At 31.9% G+C, this 19,676-nt stretch overlaps 1 protein-coding gene across 14 annotated transcripts in view; it reads right to left on the bottom strand.

The window, feature by feature from the left end:
- Positions 1-5,627: 5,627 nt before the first annotated feature.
- Positions 5,628-19,676, bottom strand: part of Mgat4c (MGAT4 family member C) — a 732,252-nt gene continuing 718,203 nt past the window's right edge. For 9 of the 14 annotated variants that reach the window (XM_087192566.1, XM_087192568.1, XM_087192562.1 and 6 more), the window contains one exon: positions 13,487-18,296. In XM_087192566.1, the coding sequence (XP_087048692.1) occupies positions 17,161-18,296 (1,136 nt within the window). In that variant the 3' untranslated portion in view covers positions 13,487-17,160. Of the gene's footprint in view, positions 18,297-19,676 lie in introns of all 14 variants that reach the window. The other 5 variants (XM_021246532.2, XM_021246531.2, XM_087192571.1 and 2 more) reach the window with 1 other exon arrangement.

The following is a 19,676-nucleotide window of genomic DNA, read 5'->3' on the forward strand; positions in this document are numbered from 1 at the left end:
ATGCTAACCACACAGATTCGTGGTTTGAATCCAATGAAAGAAAGAAATGCTCTCCATGAATCAATAAATTCCTCATTGTCTTGCTCCCTTCCTTCTCTGATTTTCAGATTAACTTTCATGGTGTTTATCTATGCATAGCCCAGTATACACATGTAGCATGGGTTGTATGGTGCTATATTTGAAAATGTCTTTCAAGATGAGTAGTGAGGAAGGTACTTTGAAGCTTGTCCTGAAGGAAGAGATGGATGAACAACTTTCCATACTTCTTGTTTCTTTGGATAGGACATGTTGAACCATTATCATGCATTCCTATTATGTGAATCTGAAAAAAGACTAACTTGATATAAGAATGATACATTGAAGAAATCCTCTTCTCATTGTCAAATGTCATTACTCACCTTCAAATCAGAGTAAGGCAACTGTGAGCTATGCGCAGTTTTATTATTTCTCTTTGTATATCTATTGAACATGTAAATATTTATTTATATAATGTATGATATTTTATTTTATAAAACCACACGTAAAAGAAATATTTTTATTCACACACTTTTCCAGGGCAGTACACATTTTTGAATGAGACAATAAACTTACTATCTTTTTAAAGAACAGAATAATAGTCATTGCAATGACTTTCTGACTATAAATTAGAAAATGATATTCTTGCTGTAATATATGTGCCACCAGGGCAAGAATTACAAATTGAAGCAGGTAAGGAAATGGTTGTTGACTTTCGTTAGTATTCCGGTTCCACTTCAGTCAGATTTACAAAGTGTGACCCATTGCATCTAACTCCATCATTTTATAATCATTCTTAGGACTACCAACTGTATGGGTATTATTCAGCAGCTTTAAAACATGGATCTTTTTACAATCTTATTGCATCAAAAAACAAATTAAATACTCAAATAAGATTTTATGGCCAAAAAAGCCTAGCATGAACATTTAGACATCTATTTTTCTATTTTCATTTCAGAGAGTTAAGGGAATTGAGAAACTAAAGGATGATAGCAATGAACATTAAGACATATGATCTCAATCATAATCAAGGAAATTATACATATATGTATATAGTTTAGTTTTAATTTTTCATCTATAGACATCCAACACCAAATAATTCCTCCAATATTCTCTTTTTAAAGGATATTTAATCTGCTTGTCTCTATACATACTTCTCCCTAAAGAAATTTCTATGCCAGGTGCAATAAGAATCACTAAAAGGAATATATCAAAATAAAGTCTGTTTTCTCAGATTTCCTTTTTTGTAGTCTAAACTTGCTTACATGAAATCCCACTTCCAAATATATATAGGAAAAATAATATATTTTTTCACTGATTCTAAAATAATAATTTAACATACCCAATAGGTTTGGATTTGGCATCTATTAAATACAATTTGAAGTCCCAGGATGCCATCAGGATTCTAAGGTTAATCTGTTAGGATGGAGTACATGAAGTAAGAATTGATCACTCATTGTCAAAAACCATTTGTCCTTCATCAAATCAGAGTAATAAAACTGAGAGCTATGTCATTCATTATCCATGAGGATCTGTATGAGACATGACTAACACAACAGCAATACATACTTACAGCCCTTTCATAAAAGTCACCAGAAAACATGAAAAGTTATAAAGAAATGTTTCCATGCCAATGGGCTTGATATGCTCCAGCCAGTAGACATGGAAAGAATGTGGAGTTACTACATTTAGTATAGCACTATACACAGTCACCTCTGGATATTACTTTTCCACATGTAATGTTTTCTGGTCTCATTATTTTACCATAGTTGTTTCACATATTTTCTGGTCTCATTATTTTACTATATTTGTTGTTTTGAGATCTGTATAGCAATGTCAGTGTTTGAATACAGGGACTGCTTTAACCATTTTGTTTTCATAATGTAATTAATAAACAAATGGATTAAATCACCAAAACAATTTCCAAGATTGAGGGAAGAAAAATTCCATCATGCAATTATTTAGATAATACAATATTAACAACAATTGAACAATGACTTTTTGCTTTTTGATACTTACAAAAATTCAACACAATATGCATTATTTAGCTTATTTTATTGATCTCATTCATCAAATAAATCATGGCTATATTAAATGAGCAAAATAAGAGTAAAGATTATAGAACATGTAAGTACACTCACTTTGGTATAAATCATAACTTGCATTCATAATATTGTCCATACATCTGTGGAAAAACTACATTGTGCATAGGATGAAAATAAAACATTATTAACTTTATTACTCAACATCTTTTATTTTCTTCGAGAAAGTAAACTTAAATTATAAATTATAAATTTTTATTTTTGTTAAATCCCCTACAAAAAACAAGGTCAGTGGTTATTAGTGAAAAATCAAACCAAGATGGGTACATGTTTAGCTATTTATGTTATTTATTTAGCTATTTATGTTTAGCTATTTATGTTTAGCTACTTACTGTAGGACATTTATTTGTTAATTAAGTTTACTTTCCTTATTTATTTTTAAGGAAGGCTTACATAAAAACCAAATATGTATTAGAGATAAACATTGATCTTTTTTGATAGTAAAGTGTTCTGTAAGAATGCAATTAAAACAAACTTAATAAATTCATTAAAACAATTGCCCACATGCTAAAGTAACATTAATTTTGTGTTTTCCAATGGCAAAATAATTTTTCTTCTTGGACTATAAGTAAGTTTGGTCATATAGTTATTTGAATGCTATTAATGCTTTTTGGAAGATCTTACAAAATCATATCCTTTAAAGTGGAATTACTACAAGAAATGAATTTCTGATTTCTTATATTATTAAAAAATATGAATTATTCCATGTATAATAAATAGATGCATTTTTGTACAGAAAAATATTCTTGTAACACAACAGGCATATACTCATTGGTCTTAACAATTGGGGTGCTAAAATTTTTTATTATGAGGTGAAAGCCTAGATATTCTCTCCAAATAAAACTTACACACAAAGACAGAGATTTCTGATAAGCTTAGAAAGTTTAAGGATCTACTGAAGATTATGGTTAGGTTTATCATGGATCATAAATACCAAGTTAAAGATGTTTGGATTTGACTCTCCACATGTAGTTTTGGCAAATAAGACCTGTGAGATTATGCACTATCATCCCTGGTATGTTCCCAGAACGTAGTCATCAATGAAACAGTATCTGTTTAAAAAATTCTGAGTAGATATTTCTGGAGTCCAAGGTTATTTAAAAGCATAGATGATGTAATGCAAATACAGTAACTTATGCAGAAGACAAAGCTTTGTTTTAATATGTATGTGGGATAAGTGAGGGAACAGAAAATTGAAAATAAAAATGTATACTAAATCATACATTAAAAATACATATACACAAATAGAAAAAGCAGCAGAATATGTAAAATGAGAAAAAATTAGAATTCTGGGCAATGATTATTTTTTTCTTATTAAGGACTTAACTCAGTGTCTTGTGCATGCTAGGGAAACACTCTGCAACTCAACTACAAGCACAGATCTTTTGAAAATACTTTTAAATTGAGACAGACTCTCACTAAGTTGCCTAGGCTGTCCTGTAACTTGTAATCCTCCTTCCTCAGGGACCCCAGGAGCTTGGAGTACAAGTGTACACCACCACACCCATATGGGTAGGGGATTTGCTTAAAATGTTTAATTATAAGAGGAGAAAAATCCACTGGGTGTGCAAACAAATAAAAATGTGTATCAGGAATATAATATCCATAAACCACCATAAGATAATTTTTGAAAGTATCTCTGTTTTCTTTTCAAGTACCATCGAAGAATTATTGGTGTTGCAACAGAAAGGAAAGCAATATTTCTCAAATTGATTTATAAAAGAAAAAGATTGTAAAGCACCAATGATTAGATTTTGTATTTATGAAGACAGTACAGAATGATACTAAATAGTGACACCTCCTTATTTGTTGTATCACTAACAAAAACTCTCATAATAAATTGCAGATTTCAAAATTAATTTAACTCTAAAATATTTTTCTGTTTTATAAAATTGTAAGACAAATACATATTTTCTCTGTGGTTACCTAAGGATTTAGTGGCCACTTTGATCATAGAATACATAGAACGCGAGTTATGGGGACGGGGAGGCACTTTAGAGATTTTTGTTCCAAGGACCTTAAACAACATCTTTTAAATACAGTTATTGTGAATTACTATGGTTTTAAATATAAGAGAATTTAGCTAAACAATTGATGAGGATGAGGCAAAAATATCATATTTACTGAAAAAGAGAATGTTAACTTCGTATTAAGCTAGTATCATCAGGTACAAGCCAGAAAAAATGCTGGTTCTCCAAAAATTAAAATTATTTTTCTCGCCGGGGATTTAGCTCAGTGGTTCCACTGCCTGTCTCAAAAAGCACAAGGTTCTGAGTTCAATCGCTAGTACCCCCCCCACACCAAAAAAAAACCCCAAGATGTTGGGCCAGGGATCTAGCTCAGTGGTTCTGCCGCTTGCCTTGCAAGTACAAGGTCTTGAGTTTGAGCCCTCGTATAAAAAAAAAAAAAAATTTCTCAGCATCATAACTTGGCTTATGTTTTCTTCTGACAGTTCTGTAGTAAAAGAGAAACTATTACCAAGCACATTTGGCCCTGCTATGGAGTGTTTCACAAGACTAAGTAGAACTAATGGCCACCTGACTAAAGTGATTTATTTCAAGTTCTTCATCTCAAAATATATATTTATCTGTGGGCTAATGCCTCAAATTCCCATGATTAAAGTCACTTTCAGGTAAGATAGTGAGGTTGCAGAAATTCCTTAAGAAACGCAGAGAAACTATCATGAACATGGGTTGTTATGAAAACCTTGGAGCCTTTCTTCTACTATGTCAAATGTAGCAGTCATAAATCCTTCCTGTCACCTTGGGTTAAAGTTCATGGCATACACATTAACTTCTGTGTACAAATGTTTTCTCAGCAGTTAAAGTGAGGCATTGAATGTTGAAATGATATCATTTATAAAATCTATTGATTGAACATTTTTGTTATTTTCTAAAATGGAAACAAAGAACTCTCTGACCAATGGATAAAGACCACACTGAGACCCAGAGAAGAAATTATAGGCAAATTTCCTTCTTCGAAAAGTTGTATTTGAAACAGAACTTTTCCTAGTCATGAATGATTAGAATTACCATCTTTGATTTGAATTAAATGTATTTAAATTGACATATTCTGTGTAAATGTGTGAGCCACTGGACATGCCAAATTTATAGACCTCAAATTAACAAATCAGTCAATTTTTTACTCATCTCAGTTATTTCTTCATTTAAAAAAGATGAGTTTTTATTAGACTTCCATTCAATACAGATACACAAAACTGACTTGTAAGACTGGATAGAAAGATAGAAGATAAATAGCTGGAAAAATAAATAACATTGAAAAAATCTAGAAAAGTGTGCATTAAGTAATTTTAATTATCAGGAATTATTATCCTGTTATGAGAAACTGTTTATGATTTTATTACTATATATGATTTCAGTTAAATAACTTACAAAACATTTACTTTTTCATTACTAAAAGTCTAAATAATAACATAGAGAAAATAAACCATATAAATTATTAACTTCTGAGTTCCATAAAAATATATAGATATTTAATCAAGGTTGTTGTTACATTATTTGTCAGGGAAACATTAAATTATATCATTTTATTGTGAACCTTAATGGCAAAATATTTTATGAATAATATTTTACCCTGTTGTTTTCAATGTACACTTTTTTTAAATTCACAAACTTACTGAATGGCAAGCTGAGCATTTAGATGTTCCAAGGGGTAAGATTGATCTGTCGATTGTTTCCCTTGATGTGAACTAGTAATAAATCCTTCAACAACCCAGTAAAAAATCTAGTGTTGCAGATTAATAATCTATCAACAGATTAATAATGTATTGATCTGTATATTCTTCTGTTTAAATGTTTGTCCAAGAACATGTTTCATTTCATTTTATGATAAATATTATTACTTTATATTAGTCAGTAGAAAGTTTAAAGAGAATATTGGTTGTCTAAAATTATAAACATTACAATAAAGGCCCACATATATTTTAAGCATATAAAACTCATAAATTCAAATTGAATATCTACCAGTTAAAACAATATTTGCTTAGTGCAAACAAGTAACATAAATGAGTGTTCTTGAAAGTCTAATTTTATGTGGACTAAATCAGAAAATCCGTCTAAGTGCAAGATAAACATTGACCTGAAGTTATTACTTATGAAGACTTACATTTGCAAAAACTATATTTCATTTTTGCTAGAGACATTCTTCAGTAAAATCTCTACTTTGAGTGACAGCACACTGTAATTATTGATCTCAAAATGAATATGTGACTAAATTTCTTTAAAAAATGAAATTGGTTAGATGAAAATATTTCTCTTTAGTTGAATAATATTGGGAATGTGTGAGTTGGAATTGATCTGTAGACTCATTGGAACTATGTGTGTTTGTGCATGTGTGTGTGTGTGTGTGTGTGTGTGCCCATAATTGATGCTCATTGCCTTTGTTATTTCCTTTGTGGGAATTTGTTTTAACACCTATAGCAAATAAGCTCTAGTTTTCTAAACACTCAGAGTAAGCCAAAATACTTGTTCTTTGTTTCAGTTTTCTGAAATTTGAAAATTTGACAATACACATAAAAATTTACCAGCCTATTACTGAATGAAAAAAAAACATTCTGATATGTGGAGGATTTATATTTTAAAAAGTTCATTATGGAAAAGTGGTGATTCTTCTTTCTTGAATAAGTGTACTTAATTTTATGGAAAAGGAAAGTATACAGCTTTTTTTAAAAAGCAGTAGGTTGAAAGCATTGCTATTTATATTCTTATACTTTAATAAACTAAAAAGATGGTGTTAGGTTTAATGTGTTAAAATGAAGATTTATAGCCTCTAATTCATAAGGTATATATGTCAATATTCACATTAAAGACAGATTACTTATGTAGTTCTTTAAAATCACGAATCTCAGATACAGTATAAAGGCATGTATGGTAACCTCTATAAACCCCCAAAAAGCAATAAGTAATTGACTGGAATGTTTATCTTTCAGGCTAACTTTTATAGCATTGAAATACCTAAAAGGGGGGAAATAATAAAGGATAGTAGATAGATTTTTCAACTTGAATAAAGGAGAAATCTTGGAATTTGTTTTTTTTATAGTTTTCCTTAAATTATACAATGGTTCTCAATTCTGGCTCTACAGTAGGATTATTTAATATGAATTAACAAAAAATACTGATGCCTGGAAACTTCAGAACAGATTATTTTGACTGTAGAGCTCAGAAATGGTTAAATCACTTTCCTCATGACATCAAATGAGGAGCTCAATAAAAATGAGTACAGAATAATAGTGTTCAGAAGAACTGGTTTGGAACTTCACTAAAATGTTCTGGGTTTTGACGCCTCTCTAATGTGGCACCTTGAGCAAATTATTGAACTGTAACCTGATCCTCATTCATGAAGTAAGGATAATAGCCATTCCTCCTTCACAGAGTTATTCTAAGTACTTCACGCACTGGAAATAAAGGAGTCCATTCATCACTCTCATTGTTTTTAACCAAAATACATTTAAAGTACCAATTCCTAAACCCATCCCAATTTTACTAATAAGAATCCTGTAGTTGAGAATATGACTTTTCAAGAAATCATACAAATGCATTTATATTTAAATTTTTTTCTAGTAAAGTGATGGGCAGTATCTTTAAGGAATGAATCAGATGATAAATAGTTACACAATGACTTGTGATAAATATTATTTTAATGGCTAATAATCAAAATAACCTATTAGGAGAAGGCCAAGTACATATTAAGCACTCAGGACACATAAGCTGAAAGTTGATAATGTAATGTTAGGCCTTATTGGTGTTTTCAACTTGATATTAGTTTGTAGTCAAGTTCAGTGCAATAAATTGCAGAAGCAAGTATCTTAGATATTCAAATGTTTATAGAATAAGAAAAAAATATTTCACATGAAAACTACTATTTACATTTATTTTTCAGCTGTTTGTTACTTTAATAGAGTCGTATCTTCCAGAAAATTACATTTCAGCCATATGGGTTACCAATTAATTCATACAATTAGGAGGTGGTATTATAATATTAATTAGGAGCATAGATTTTAATTATGCAAATCTGAAATATAATCTCCTCTATCATTTTATTAGATATATCTGACCTTAGACAAGTTACCAAAATCTAATTTCTTCATATACATTTTAGCTTTAATAATAATTCTTTGATCAGATGGTTATCTCACTTATTAAATAAGATAATGAAATGAATTTGAAATCTCTCTACAGTGTCTCATAATTAGTTGCTCAGAATACATTATTTATGTGCTAAGCATTGTTCTTGGTGCTGAGTCTACAATAAAAATATTTGTAAATTACAAAATATTTGTTATATTTGTCTCATGTTCTTATCTGCCCAGATGCCTTATCTTTGGAAATATATAACTTAATCTTACTCTGTGAATTTTACCTACATTAAATATGAATTATTGATATGATTTAATTACTAAATTTCTTTGGAAATATTACCATTTATTAAGGTTAACTGCCAGATGGAACTAAATAATTTTCCTAAAAAATTTTTAGCAGCTGTACATGAGACAAAGGACTACTATCTAGAATATACAAAGAATTGAAAAAAATCAGACCCCCCAAATTCAAAGACCCAATTCAAAAATGGGCATCTGAAATGAACAGACACTTCTCAGACAAAGAAATAAAAGCAGCAAACAAATATATGAAAAAATGTTCAACATCACTGGTCATTCAAGAGATGCAGATGAAAACAACACTGAGATTCCACCTCACCCCACAAAGAATGGCTGCTATCAAGAAATTAATCAGGCAGAGAAGTTCAGCTGGTCCCAGCACCTGGAAGGAAGCTCCCCCACCACCATCCCAGGCTCCTAGGGCAGAGAAGCTCAGTCAGTCCCAGAACCCAGAAGGAAGCTCCCTGCCTCCATCCCAGGCTCCTAGGGCAGAGAAGCTCAGCCCATCCCAGCACCCAGAAGGAAGCTCCCCCCGCTGCCATCCCAGGCTCCTAGGGCAGAGAAAGTGAGCAGGTCCTAGCACCAGGAAGGAAGTTCCTTGCCTCTGTCCCAGGCTCCTAGGGCAGAGAAGCTCAGCTGGTCCCAGCACCCAGAAGGAAGCTCCCCCACCGCCATCCCAGGCTCCCAGGGCAGAGAAGGTGAGCTGGTCCCACAACCCAGAAGAAAGCTCCCCCCCCCACCATCCCAATCTTCTAGGGGAGAGAAGCTGACCTGGTCCCAGATCCCAGAAGGAAGCTTCCCTACTGCCATCCCAAGCTCCTAGGGCAGAGAAGGTGAGCCGTGTGGGTGCCAGAAGCACCCCCCCCCCGTGGAAATGAGAAAACACATAAAGAAGCCTCAAAAATAGAGTTCCAAATCACCTACAGCAACCTCAAAGGGAAACGAGATGGAACAATCTGATACTCAACCACCTGGACTCTCTGAACTGGCAAGAAAAGAGGATCTGGGAAAAATGAAATCAGAAATAATTACTCAGATAATAGCAAAGATTGTGCTCATGGTGCAAGACATGATTAATAAATCTAGAGAGGACACAGATAAAAAATAGAGGATCTGAGGAACATGATAGAATCTCAACCTAGGAAACAAATGGAATCCATAAAACAGATACAAATAGATTTCCAAGAGATTAAAAACTCCATCGAAAGTCTGCACAGCAGAATGAACCAATGTGAAGATAGAATTTCAGATATAGAAGATAAGATTGTAATTAGTGAGGAGGAAAAGAAAAAATTGCTTTAAAATTGTAAGGGAACATGAGAAATCAATCCAGCAGCTGCTAGACGATGCAAAGAAGAATAACATAAGACTGATTGGAGTCAATGAAGAAAGAGGAGAGAGTGCAGATGACATAAAAAATCTGTTCACAGAAGTGATGGCAGAAAACTTCTGAAGCAGGGGAAAAGAACTTGACATACAGATAAGTGAGGGATATAGGACTCCAGCTAGCCTTATTCAAAAAAAATCTACACATAGGCATATAATAGTTAGGATTCCAGAAATCCAACAGAAGAACAAAATTCTACAAGCAGTGAGAGAAAAGAAACAAATCATATACAAAGGAAAGCCCATCAGGATCACAGCAGACTTCTCAATGCAAACCCTCAAGGCAAGAAGAGCTTGGAGTGATGTATTTCAAGCCCTAAAGGAAAACAGCCTCCAACCCAGATTGATGCACCCTGAAAAACTCTCTTTCAAAATTGATGCAGAAATAAGATACTTTGATGATAAAGAGCACCTCAGGAACTTCATGAATACCAAACCGGCACTCCAAAAAATTTTAGACAATACTCTAGGAAAAGACAATGAGGGTCACAACCCCAGGAAACCCACCAGAATGAATCTCTTGAGCATGACAAATTAAATGCAAAGGGAGAGGATCCAACAAAAAGAAAAAGTCATGACAAGGCTTTTAAAACTTTTAACTTCATCTCCCTAATGAGTGTATAATTCAATCTTATTATTGTACTGATTAGTATTTTTCTGTTTCTAGAGTTTCACACCATTCCTTGTGCTATACTGGCTATTTATCATCTTCTTATGTCTACACTTTAATTGGGTTGTCTATTAATGAGCTCTAAGAATTCTTCATATATTCTGGTCATAGGTTATATGCATTGGAAATATGGTCTGTTTAAGGACTACTTTTCATTTTAATGATGCAATTTAAAGTTCTAAATTTTGATGGAATCTCATTTGTCAAATTTTTTCTTTTATACATCATATTTTTTGTATCCTAAGTAGTTCTTGCCTACCCTGAATTCATAAATATTTTCCCTTATAATTTCTTCTTAAAGTTTTATACTTTTAGGCTTTCTTATTTAGGTTCATAGATCCCTTCAAGTTATTTTCATGTATGGGAAAAAAGGGTTGAGGTTAATTTTTTATATACGGATACCAGGTGTTCTAGTGCCGTTTGCTGAAAACACTATCTCTTCCTCGACTCTTGAATTGAGTTTATATTCTATAAAATGCTAATGTTAAATAATCTTTGAAAACTCAGTGGACCATATATGTGTGGTTCCATTTCTTGATTCTCTGTTTTATTCCAATGCTCTATATATCTTTCCTTACACCAACACTGCCTTGATTACTGTAGATTTAGAAGAAGTCTTAAAATTAGGTACTAAATGTCTTCCAACACTGTTTTTGGTTTTGTTTTTAACTTTTCTAGGTCCTTTGTACTCCTACATAACTTTTAAATTTCAATATCCAATTCTTCATTTATAGCAAGTATACACAGACCTGAATTTTTATATATACCTTGTGTTTTCTAATCCTGCTAAATTCAAATACAAGTTCTAGGGGTTCCTAGAGATTTCTTAGTATTTTCTCTGTAGATGATCATTTCATCTACATGTAAAGATTTTGCTTCTGCCGTGCCAATCCTATCCTAGTTGTGTCATTTTATTGCCAGACTATTTTGATGGGGACTAGGTTTCAAAGTTTAATGGACAGATGGAGAGTAGGCATATCTGCCCTTATTCCCCACCTTAGGGAGAAAGCATTGTATCTACTCCATTCATATAAGTCATTTTTGCTGGAAGTATGGAGTACATGTCTTTGATCTGTTGAGAAGGTTCTGTTCTACATCTAGTCTCCTGATAGCTTTTACCATGAACAGCTGTAGAATTTAGTCCAATACTTTTTCTCCAACTAGTGACAGGATCATATGGCTTTTTCCTTTCCTCTGTTAAAATGATGACTTTTGGGGGTGGATCTCCCAATGCTGAACCAACACTGCCATCCCTATAATAAAACCACTTTCTACATCCTCCCAGATCTGATTTCCAATAGTTTGTTTTGTTAAACAAATTTCTATCTATGTTCATACTTTTTTCTTCTATTATCTTTATCCAGTTTTAGGATTAGCACAATGTTGAGTTTCTAAAATGAGGGGAGAAGTGTTCCTTCTTTTTTCTGCTTTAATTGTTTGATATAATTTATCAGTTAAAATGTTTATGAGCCTGCTGTTGTCATATAGATAGGTTTTCAAGCTAGGAACATACTTTCTTTAATAGGTGCTATACAAATTTTTTATTTCCTCCAGAGTTAGTTTCATTAATTTGTCTTCCATGTTACTTCTTAGAAGGTGTCAAATTTATTTCAAAAAAGATTTTTGTAATATGCTTTCTATATCCTTTTAAATTCTGTAAAATCTGTGGTAATGTCTCCTGGATCTTAATATTGTAATTTTAAAAATGTAAAACTAATATTGTGTAACAGGAAGTTAAGGTCTAAAAGAGCAGGAGAATTGGGAGTGGTAGGGGAAGGGAAAAAAGTGAAAGGAAAAAATATGAGAAGAGAAAAAAAATGGAAACAAAGTCTTTGCAAATAGGGAAGGGTGGAGGGGGTGAAGGGAGGACAAAGGAAGGGGGAAAAAAAATATGAACCAAGAGACTCATGTAATGGTACAAAATCCCAATGATGAATGTAACTGTATTTTATATCTAAAATGTAACAATAAAGTTAATGGGGGGGGAGAAATCAACCAATAACAAATGCTGGTGGGGGTGTGGGGAGAAAGGAACCCTTCTCCACTGTTGGTAGGAATGTAGATTGGTGCAACCAGTGTGGAAATCAGTATGGAGATACCTCAAAGAACTATGAGTAGAGGTCCCATTTGACCCAGCTATTCCCCTGCTGGGTATCTTCCCAAAAGAATTAAAGGAATCATACCACAGCAATGTATGTGGACCCATGTTCATAGTGGCACAGTTTATCATAGCTAAAGCTTGGAAGGAGCCCTAGTGTCCATCAATTGGAAACTGGATAAAGAAGATGTGGGTTTTTTTTTTATAAAATGGAGTACTACTCAGCCATAAAGAATGAAAAACTAGAGTCATTTATTGCTAAATGGATGCATATAGAGGCCATACTTTTAAATGAAATAAACAGGACACACATGTGTAAATACTGAATAGTTTCACTAGTGTGAGAAACTGATAGTGTAAACAAGAGGTAAAATGATTAAAATGAATATTGGATAATTTGAAATAGGAAAAAAGGTCCAAAGATGAAGGGGTCAAGGGAGGGGAAGGGGAAAAGAAAGGTGGGAAAGGAAAAACTATGAGAATAGGAAAAAAAATGGAAATGATGCCTGTGTAAATAGGGCAGGGTGGAGGGGGTGAAGGGCGCACAGGTAATGGGGAAAAAAATAAGAACCAAGATACATCATGTACGGGTACAGGCACCCAATGATAAATGTAAACGAATTGCATACTTAAAACGTACCAATAAAAGAACTTAGAAAAAAAGATAATTTTCCAAAGCATTCAAATTGATTAAATCAGATGAAATAATTCTTTTGGTGGTTTTACTTGCATAACTCATATAAAATATTTTATATTTTATTTTCTCCTTAATAGAACGATACTAAATTTCATCAAGAATTGAATAAAATAATCAACTTGAAGTCATCTTATAGAATTATAAACTATATAAAAATTATTTTTTTCCACAATTGTCAAAATTTAGATTTAATTATGATTTTGGAAATGCTGTCTAAATTTTTGGGTCAAGTGATTTTTGGTCACTATTCAAGTGATTATGAACTTAGACACATTCTTAGAAATTCCCCTAGACTACTTCAAAAACTTTGAAAGCCTTTTTATGCATGAATAATACATCTTGGTTTATACTAATTAAAATATTGGATCTATTACTGAGTTACAGTTTCTCATTTATAAAAGACCAGAGTAGTAGAAAAAGAATAACTTATCATAAATATTAAACTGCCTAAAATGTCATATACTTCACCTAACAATTAGCCTAAAGCAGTTATTTTCAAAAGGGCAAATAATCTCTGGTACTAAAAATAACACATTTTTCCTAAATAAAAGTGCCTATAAACTTAGCTTAATGAAGAATGAAAATGAATATGCTGTCACTTCTGAAAAAAATTAAAATCCTTTTATTACAGTTTTAACTTTTCTTTCCTTTCTTCTTTCTTCGTATGAGTACTGAGGACTGAATCGAGGTACCTCAAACATGTTAAACGTGATCCCCAACCACAAAACTCCCAAATGTTATCATTTATTCTTAACATCCTTTTAGCTCCGAGATATATTATTCAGGCACAAAAATAAATTATTTTGCCACGTGGTTTCCTTGCCCACTATAATTTGATAATCAATAGTGAACTTTAATATTCTTAAAATCACTTATTTTGTAGAACACATTTGGAAAAATTGTCGAAAGATTCTAAGACTTCTGTACATATGTAAAGTGTATCTAATATAATATTTCTATGCGCTAATATACTGATATACAGTAGCCAGTCTTTTGTGTGTCTTTTGATCAATGTATATTAATTTGACAGATTATTGAGGTTCATTTTGGCAGATTCATTTATACATACAGCATACTTTGATCACTTTCAGTCCCTTTCCCTCTCTCCTGTCCTTTTTTCTCATTATTTTTGGCTCTCTGGGTCTGAAACAACATCACTAGATCCTTATTCATAGTTTTTACACATAGGAAATATATCACTGAGCTATGTAAAGCATGTTTCTTCAGATTTTCTTTTGGAAAGACAGAGGTTATTTGCTTCCTTTCTCCAGGTTGGCCTCCTTAGAAAACATCAGACACCCTTAGGTGATCAACTGACTTATCCAATCTCAGTTATAATAATAAAAGGATCTTAAGGTAAAATGTGACTTATTTGTGTCACATATTTGCATTTATTATTCTAGTAAGTATCCAACTTACCTCATACACTCAGAAATCTTTCCTGAAGCATTTTTTAGAAACTGACAGATGTCAATAGTTTTCATTGGAAAACACACTCTGAAAAGAATATATAAAAGCTCATTTCTTGGAGTCTATCTAGGTCTTGATAGTCTATATCATTAAATAAAATTGTGCACCTTTTATTGTTAAAAGTACAGAAAAATATTATTCATAAATTCTGATATAAACATACAATATTATCCAAATAGTTAAGTAACAATTGAAATAAAAATTAGTAAAACAATATTTTAAGTATTTGGCAGTATCCTCTAAATCAAGGCAAAGATAAGGTTAGTGGCAGTGTTCATGTTTTCTTATAAATTGAAGACTTAGTTGTGCCACAAAATATTAATATTTACCTTCTTAAACAGGTTAATGCTTTTTTAACATTATAATAACTCAGGACAAAGAAAACACACAATAGAGTTTGTATAAAGGAAAGAACAAATTTTCCTAACTTTTAATCTCAGTTTTGAATTTCATTGATTTAGAAAGAATACATAAATAAATAACATATCCCATTTTTAGAATATAGCATACCATTGATTTCAAAGATTGTGTTCAAAGATAGAAGGGAGATCAGAAAGATTTCCTCTTTTCTTCTTACCATCAAAAACACACACAAATGCAAACACATAAAAATGTACTTGAATTTTTCCATAAACATGTATAATAAACCATCATTCATTTCTCTTCATAGTGAGCCACCTTGCTTTTGCTGCCCATATAAAAATGAAAAGTATGTGCCAATCTCAGAACGTACTAAAAAGCTAAAGTCTTCAGACTACAGTCATACTTTGGTAAATGGCTGCTTTGAGACTGGTCAAAGTTGGTACTCAAAGACCTTTGAAGCAAAAATTTTGTTCTCAAATATATCATTTGTTTGGGACTCAGCCCTCAAGTTAGAATGTGTGGTTGTTGATTATCTAGGGACTTGCTACCCTTTCCAATAAAAAAAAAATTCATTTATGTTCATCATTTTTGGTATTTGCCATGCCTTCCAGAACCAGTTAACAAGTATGAAGGTACCACTGTAGACAAAGGTGTTCTGAATTGGTGTATGGAAAGGCAGAAGCACAATTGTCCAATCCCCCCCGAGTAAAAATTTAGTTGTTTGTTTACTATTAGGATTTATATCACACAAAGCATCAATTAGGAGACTCCAAAATTGGATAATATGCTTTTTGATACCAAAATGCTAGGTATTTCTAAATAACATAGTTTTTTTTTTTTTTTTTTTTTGTCTGACTTACAAAGCAAAATAAGAATAGAAAACTAAAGGGAAGAGCAATCTCCATACAAGGCAAAGAGCTGTGTCTGGTTATCAGAATAGCTGACTTCTCTGGCTTTGTTAAGAAACACCTCCCTTAATATAGAAAAATCAACAAATGTGGGTGGTTTTTATTGTCTTCCTTATAAAATAAGCCACTTATACTCCCAAAATGTTTATGATGAATTACAATAATTTCAATCACAAGAATTTTAATAAAAAACATATAAAATCAATTTCAAAAGTTTTCTGCATATACTAAAAATATGTAAATGAATGACCTAATTATACACCTTCTCTAATGTTTTCTATCAAATGCATGTACGTAATGCAATCTAAAAATATTGAATCTATCTCTTTTTTTGGAAAAGGGAAACTAAAAAAGACTTCTTCCCACAGAAAATTTATTAACAATAAATGGTCAGTTAAATGTTTTTAAGCAAAGAACAGTGTTCCACTTCATATAAATAATCAGTGGAAAGATAAATATTCTTCTTTTTTCATTTCCATATCCCTACTTACACATAAAATCATGTTGTAAAAACACTACTTCACAGTTGATGTACAGAAATCAATGAAAATCTAACTTTGAAAAACACATCAGACTATAGTTCTACACAACTGCATATTCACACAGGTGATTGAAAAAAGCTATCTGATGATATAATGAATTATTATTCTTGAGCAAATCTATACAGTTGGCAACTAGTTTTCAAGAATCACAAACAACCAATATTTTTTTTCCTTTTAAGTCTTTCATGTTACACTTTGACAACCATTTAAAATTGTGAAGCTAAGAATATTTAAAAATATAAAATGAAAGTAGCATTAACCATGGAATGATATTCAACTTCATAAATGAAAATGAACACAAGTGTGTCTTAGAGTAAAATTGTTTTGACAATGTGAAAATCAAAACTGCCAAGATGAATCACTTTTCTTTTAACATATCATATCCATTGCTTTCCCTCTAGAAGACAAAAGCAACAAAAAAGGAAAATAGCTAAAACACAAAAACATAAACAAAAGAGAAAGAAAGAAACAGGAAGACCTGGTTCAGAAATTGAATATTCTGATTTAATTGGCTAAGAAGTCCAAATGCTAATACTCCTAATAATCAGCCATTCCTTTTGTGTTTTAGTCACACATATCCTAATACAATATACATCAAATGGAATTTTTTGATTAACTTCTGACATTTCAAAGTTTCCATTTTTGAATTCCCCTAGTCTTAAGTAAGTATCGCATTCTCTCATTTGTTTACTAATTTTTTTCCCAACATCTAGGACTCCATAATGCAAAATATCATTTTGCCGATCTTCTGTTCCAGTATTCACTTTAATTTTTTTTATTATAATTGGGTTTTCAAAGACAATAAGAAAGACATCTCCTTTGGAAGGTGGTTTTCCCCAAAAGTACTCATCAACGCTGCTGTAAGCTTTGCTTGCTTCATAATTTTCAAACACATTCATATTGGTGTACAGACTTGCAGGGGGGTTATCGGGGATGTCAAATGACTCCTCTTCAAAATCATCATCCTTTAGCTTATTCTCAGTTCCTTTATATGAGGAGTAATAACCCATGTGCTGGAAGAGAGATGGTTTAAATCGGATCACATTTTTCTGAGCCAACAGACCCCGGAAATGGGTCAATAGCCAATCACAAGGCATTTCTTGATAAAACATTAGTAAAAAATGTGCCAATCGTGGGAGATCATGGGAATGATAGAGTTTACCAATGTAGCCAAGTTTAGAGAACTCAAGAGTTACCCAGTAAGTTCCTTCTAAAGATGCAATAACCTTCTTGATGGCAGTTAAGAAATTTTTGGAACATCGGACATCGTCTTCAAGCATCACATAATAGTCTGAAGTGTTGGCACAGAAATTAAGCAGAAAAGCGTAATCTACATTTTGCTTGGAACGAAATTTGACTCTATCTTCTGGATCATTGTAATTTCTTTTAAGACCATCCAAGATTGGGTAATATTCCTCTGGAGCGTGTATCACCATTAATCTTCCTGCAATAATATGATGGGCAAATTTCTGTGTAATATCCTGCACCATGATATCACGCCAGGATGAATTAAAGTCTGCTAAATGAACCACTACTGAAATTTCCTTCAGTTCTTCATAGCTGGACTGCTCAAAAATTGATTTGATTGTCTCAAGTAAATAGTTTCCTTTCCTTCGCTTCACTGATGAAAGTCCAATAGTAAGATATCCTTAAAAAAACATTCAGAAGGAAGACACATTAAATGTGAGAGTTTTTTGAGTAACAGAAGAAAAAAGATTCTTTTCCTGTGGTTCTGCTATTGCATTAAATAAATGTAATGAATGATTATCTCTGAAAAGTCTATGAATAAAGTATTAAGCTAAATATAAAGCCTATTGTAGTTTATACATAATTGATATTTTCTATCAAAAATAATTGCACGTTAAGCATCATGTATGTGTCCCATAGCTGTGATGCAAAAAAAACCTGTTTAAAGTATTCTGGATCTTAATGTTTTCCTACATATCCATTGGAGAAAAGAGATAGGTGTGAGATAATATGAAAGTTATTTTTTTTTAAATCTACAAAGGAGGAAGGAATTTCCACTTCAGGTTGACAAACTAGTCTCAAATAATGAAAAAGAAAACTGCATTAATAATTTATTCTTTTAATTACATTTAAATTTCTCAAAGAACACATCACATATTTTCATGTTTCTTTAATTATTGTTGTTATCTTGTACTAGAAGAATTCATAATTGGACTTTTACAATTTTAGTTAGAAATTTATCTTTCATATAAATGAAAATATAAACCATATCATAAGATCAATAATGAAAAACACCTTATTGCTCAAATGTATTGTATGTTATCCTAAGACAGGAATATTACTTTAAAAAATTTAAACAAATTGTATAGTAATTTTATCTGGGAAAAATTTCATTCAGACGTGTAAAATCTAAAAGATTTTTAATGGATCTTTTCAGAGAAAAATAAAACTGAGAAGACATTTCACCTCTGAAGAATGTTTCACATCTTTCTGTTGATACATTTTCACATTTTAAAGCTCTCATTCTCATGTGAATCAGAATTGAATAAAAATTATAAACCACCACTTGGAAAGTGAAGAAATGTTTATATATATATCATATTGATTGATTTAATATAGACACCTACATGATATAAATAATACTGAAAAAGCTTTTTCTAAGAAAAATCTTTCTTACTTATCTAAGTTGATATTTACATATTGTATCTAGGCTAGGAACTCTGACTTCTGTTAAAAACTCAAATATTTTATTTGCAACCATTATACACCTTTAAGCCATCGTATTTCATTAATATTCAATAATGGCCAACACCTATGAAAGACTTTGTACACAACAGGAGAAAGAGTATGCAATTTTATCTGTTATATACATCTGCAATATTCATAGTACTCTTTTGGGACAGGTTAGCTGGCATCATTCCGCTTTACACATGAAGAAAACAAGTCCTAAGGTAATGAGGAAACTTGTGCGAATGTTCTCACCTGAGGCCAGTAGTGTGGTACCAAGGTGCAAAGTGCCCCGCTCTCATCCTCTGTGTGGTAAGATCTCTTTATTATAAGG

This window comes from Heterocephalus glaber, unplaced genomic scaffold (genome assembly GCF_053883595.1).
Source record: "Heterocephalus glaber isolate CG9 unplaced genomic scaffold, H.glaber_assembly_v1.0 deba00001572, whole genome shotgun sequence".
Classification (NCBI taxonomy): domain Eukaryota; kingdom Metazoa; phylum Chordata; class Mammalia; order Rodentia; family Bathyergidae; genus Heterocephalus; species Heterocephalus glaber.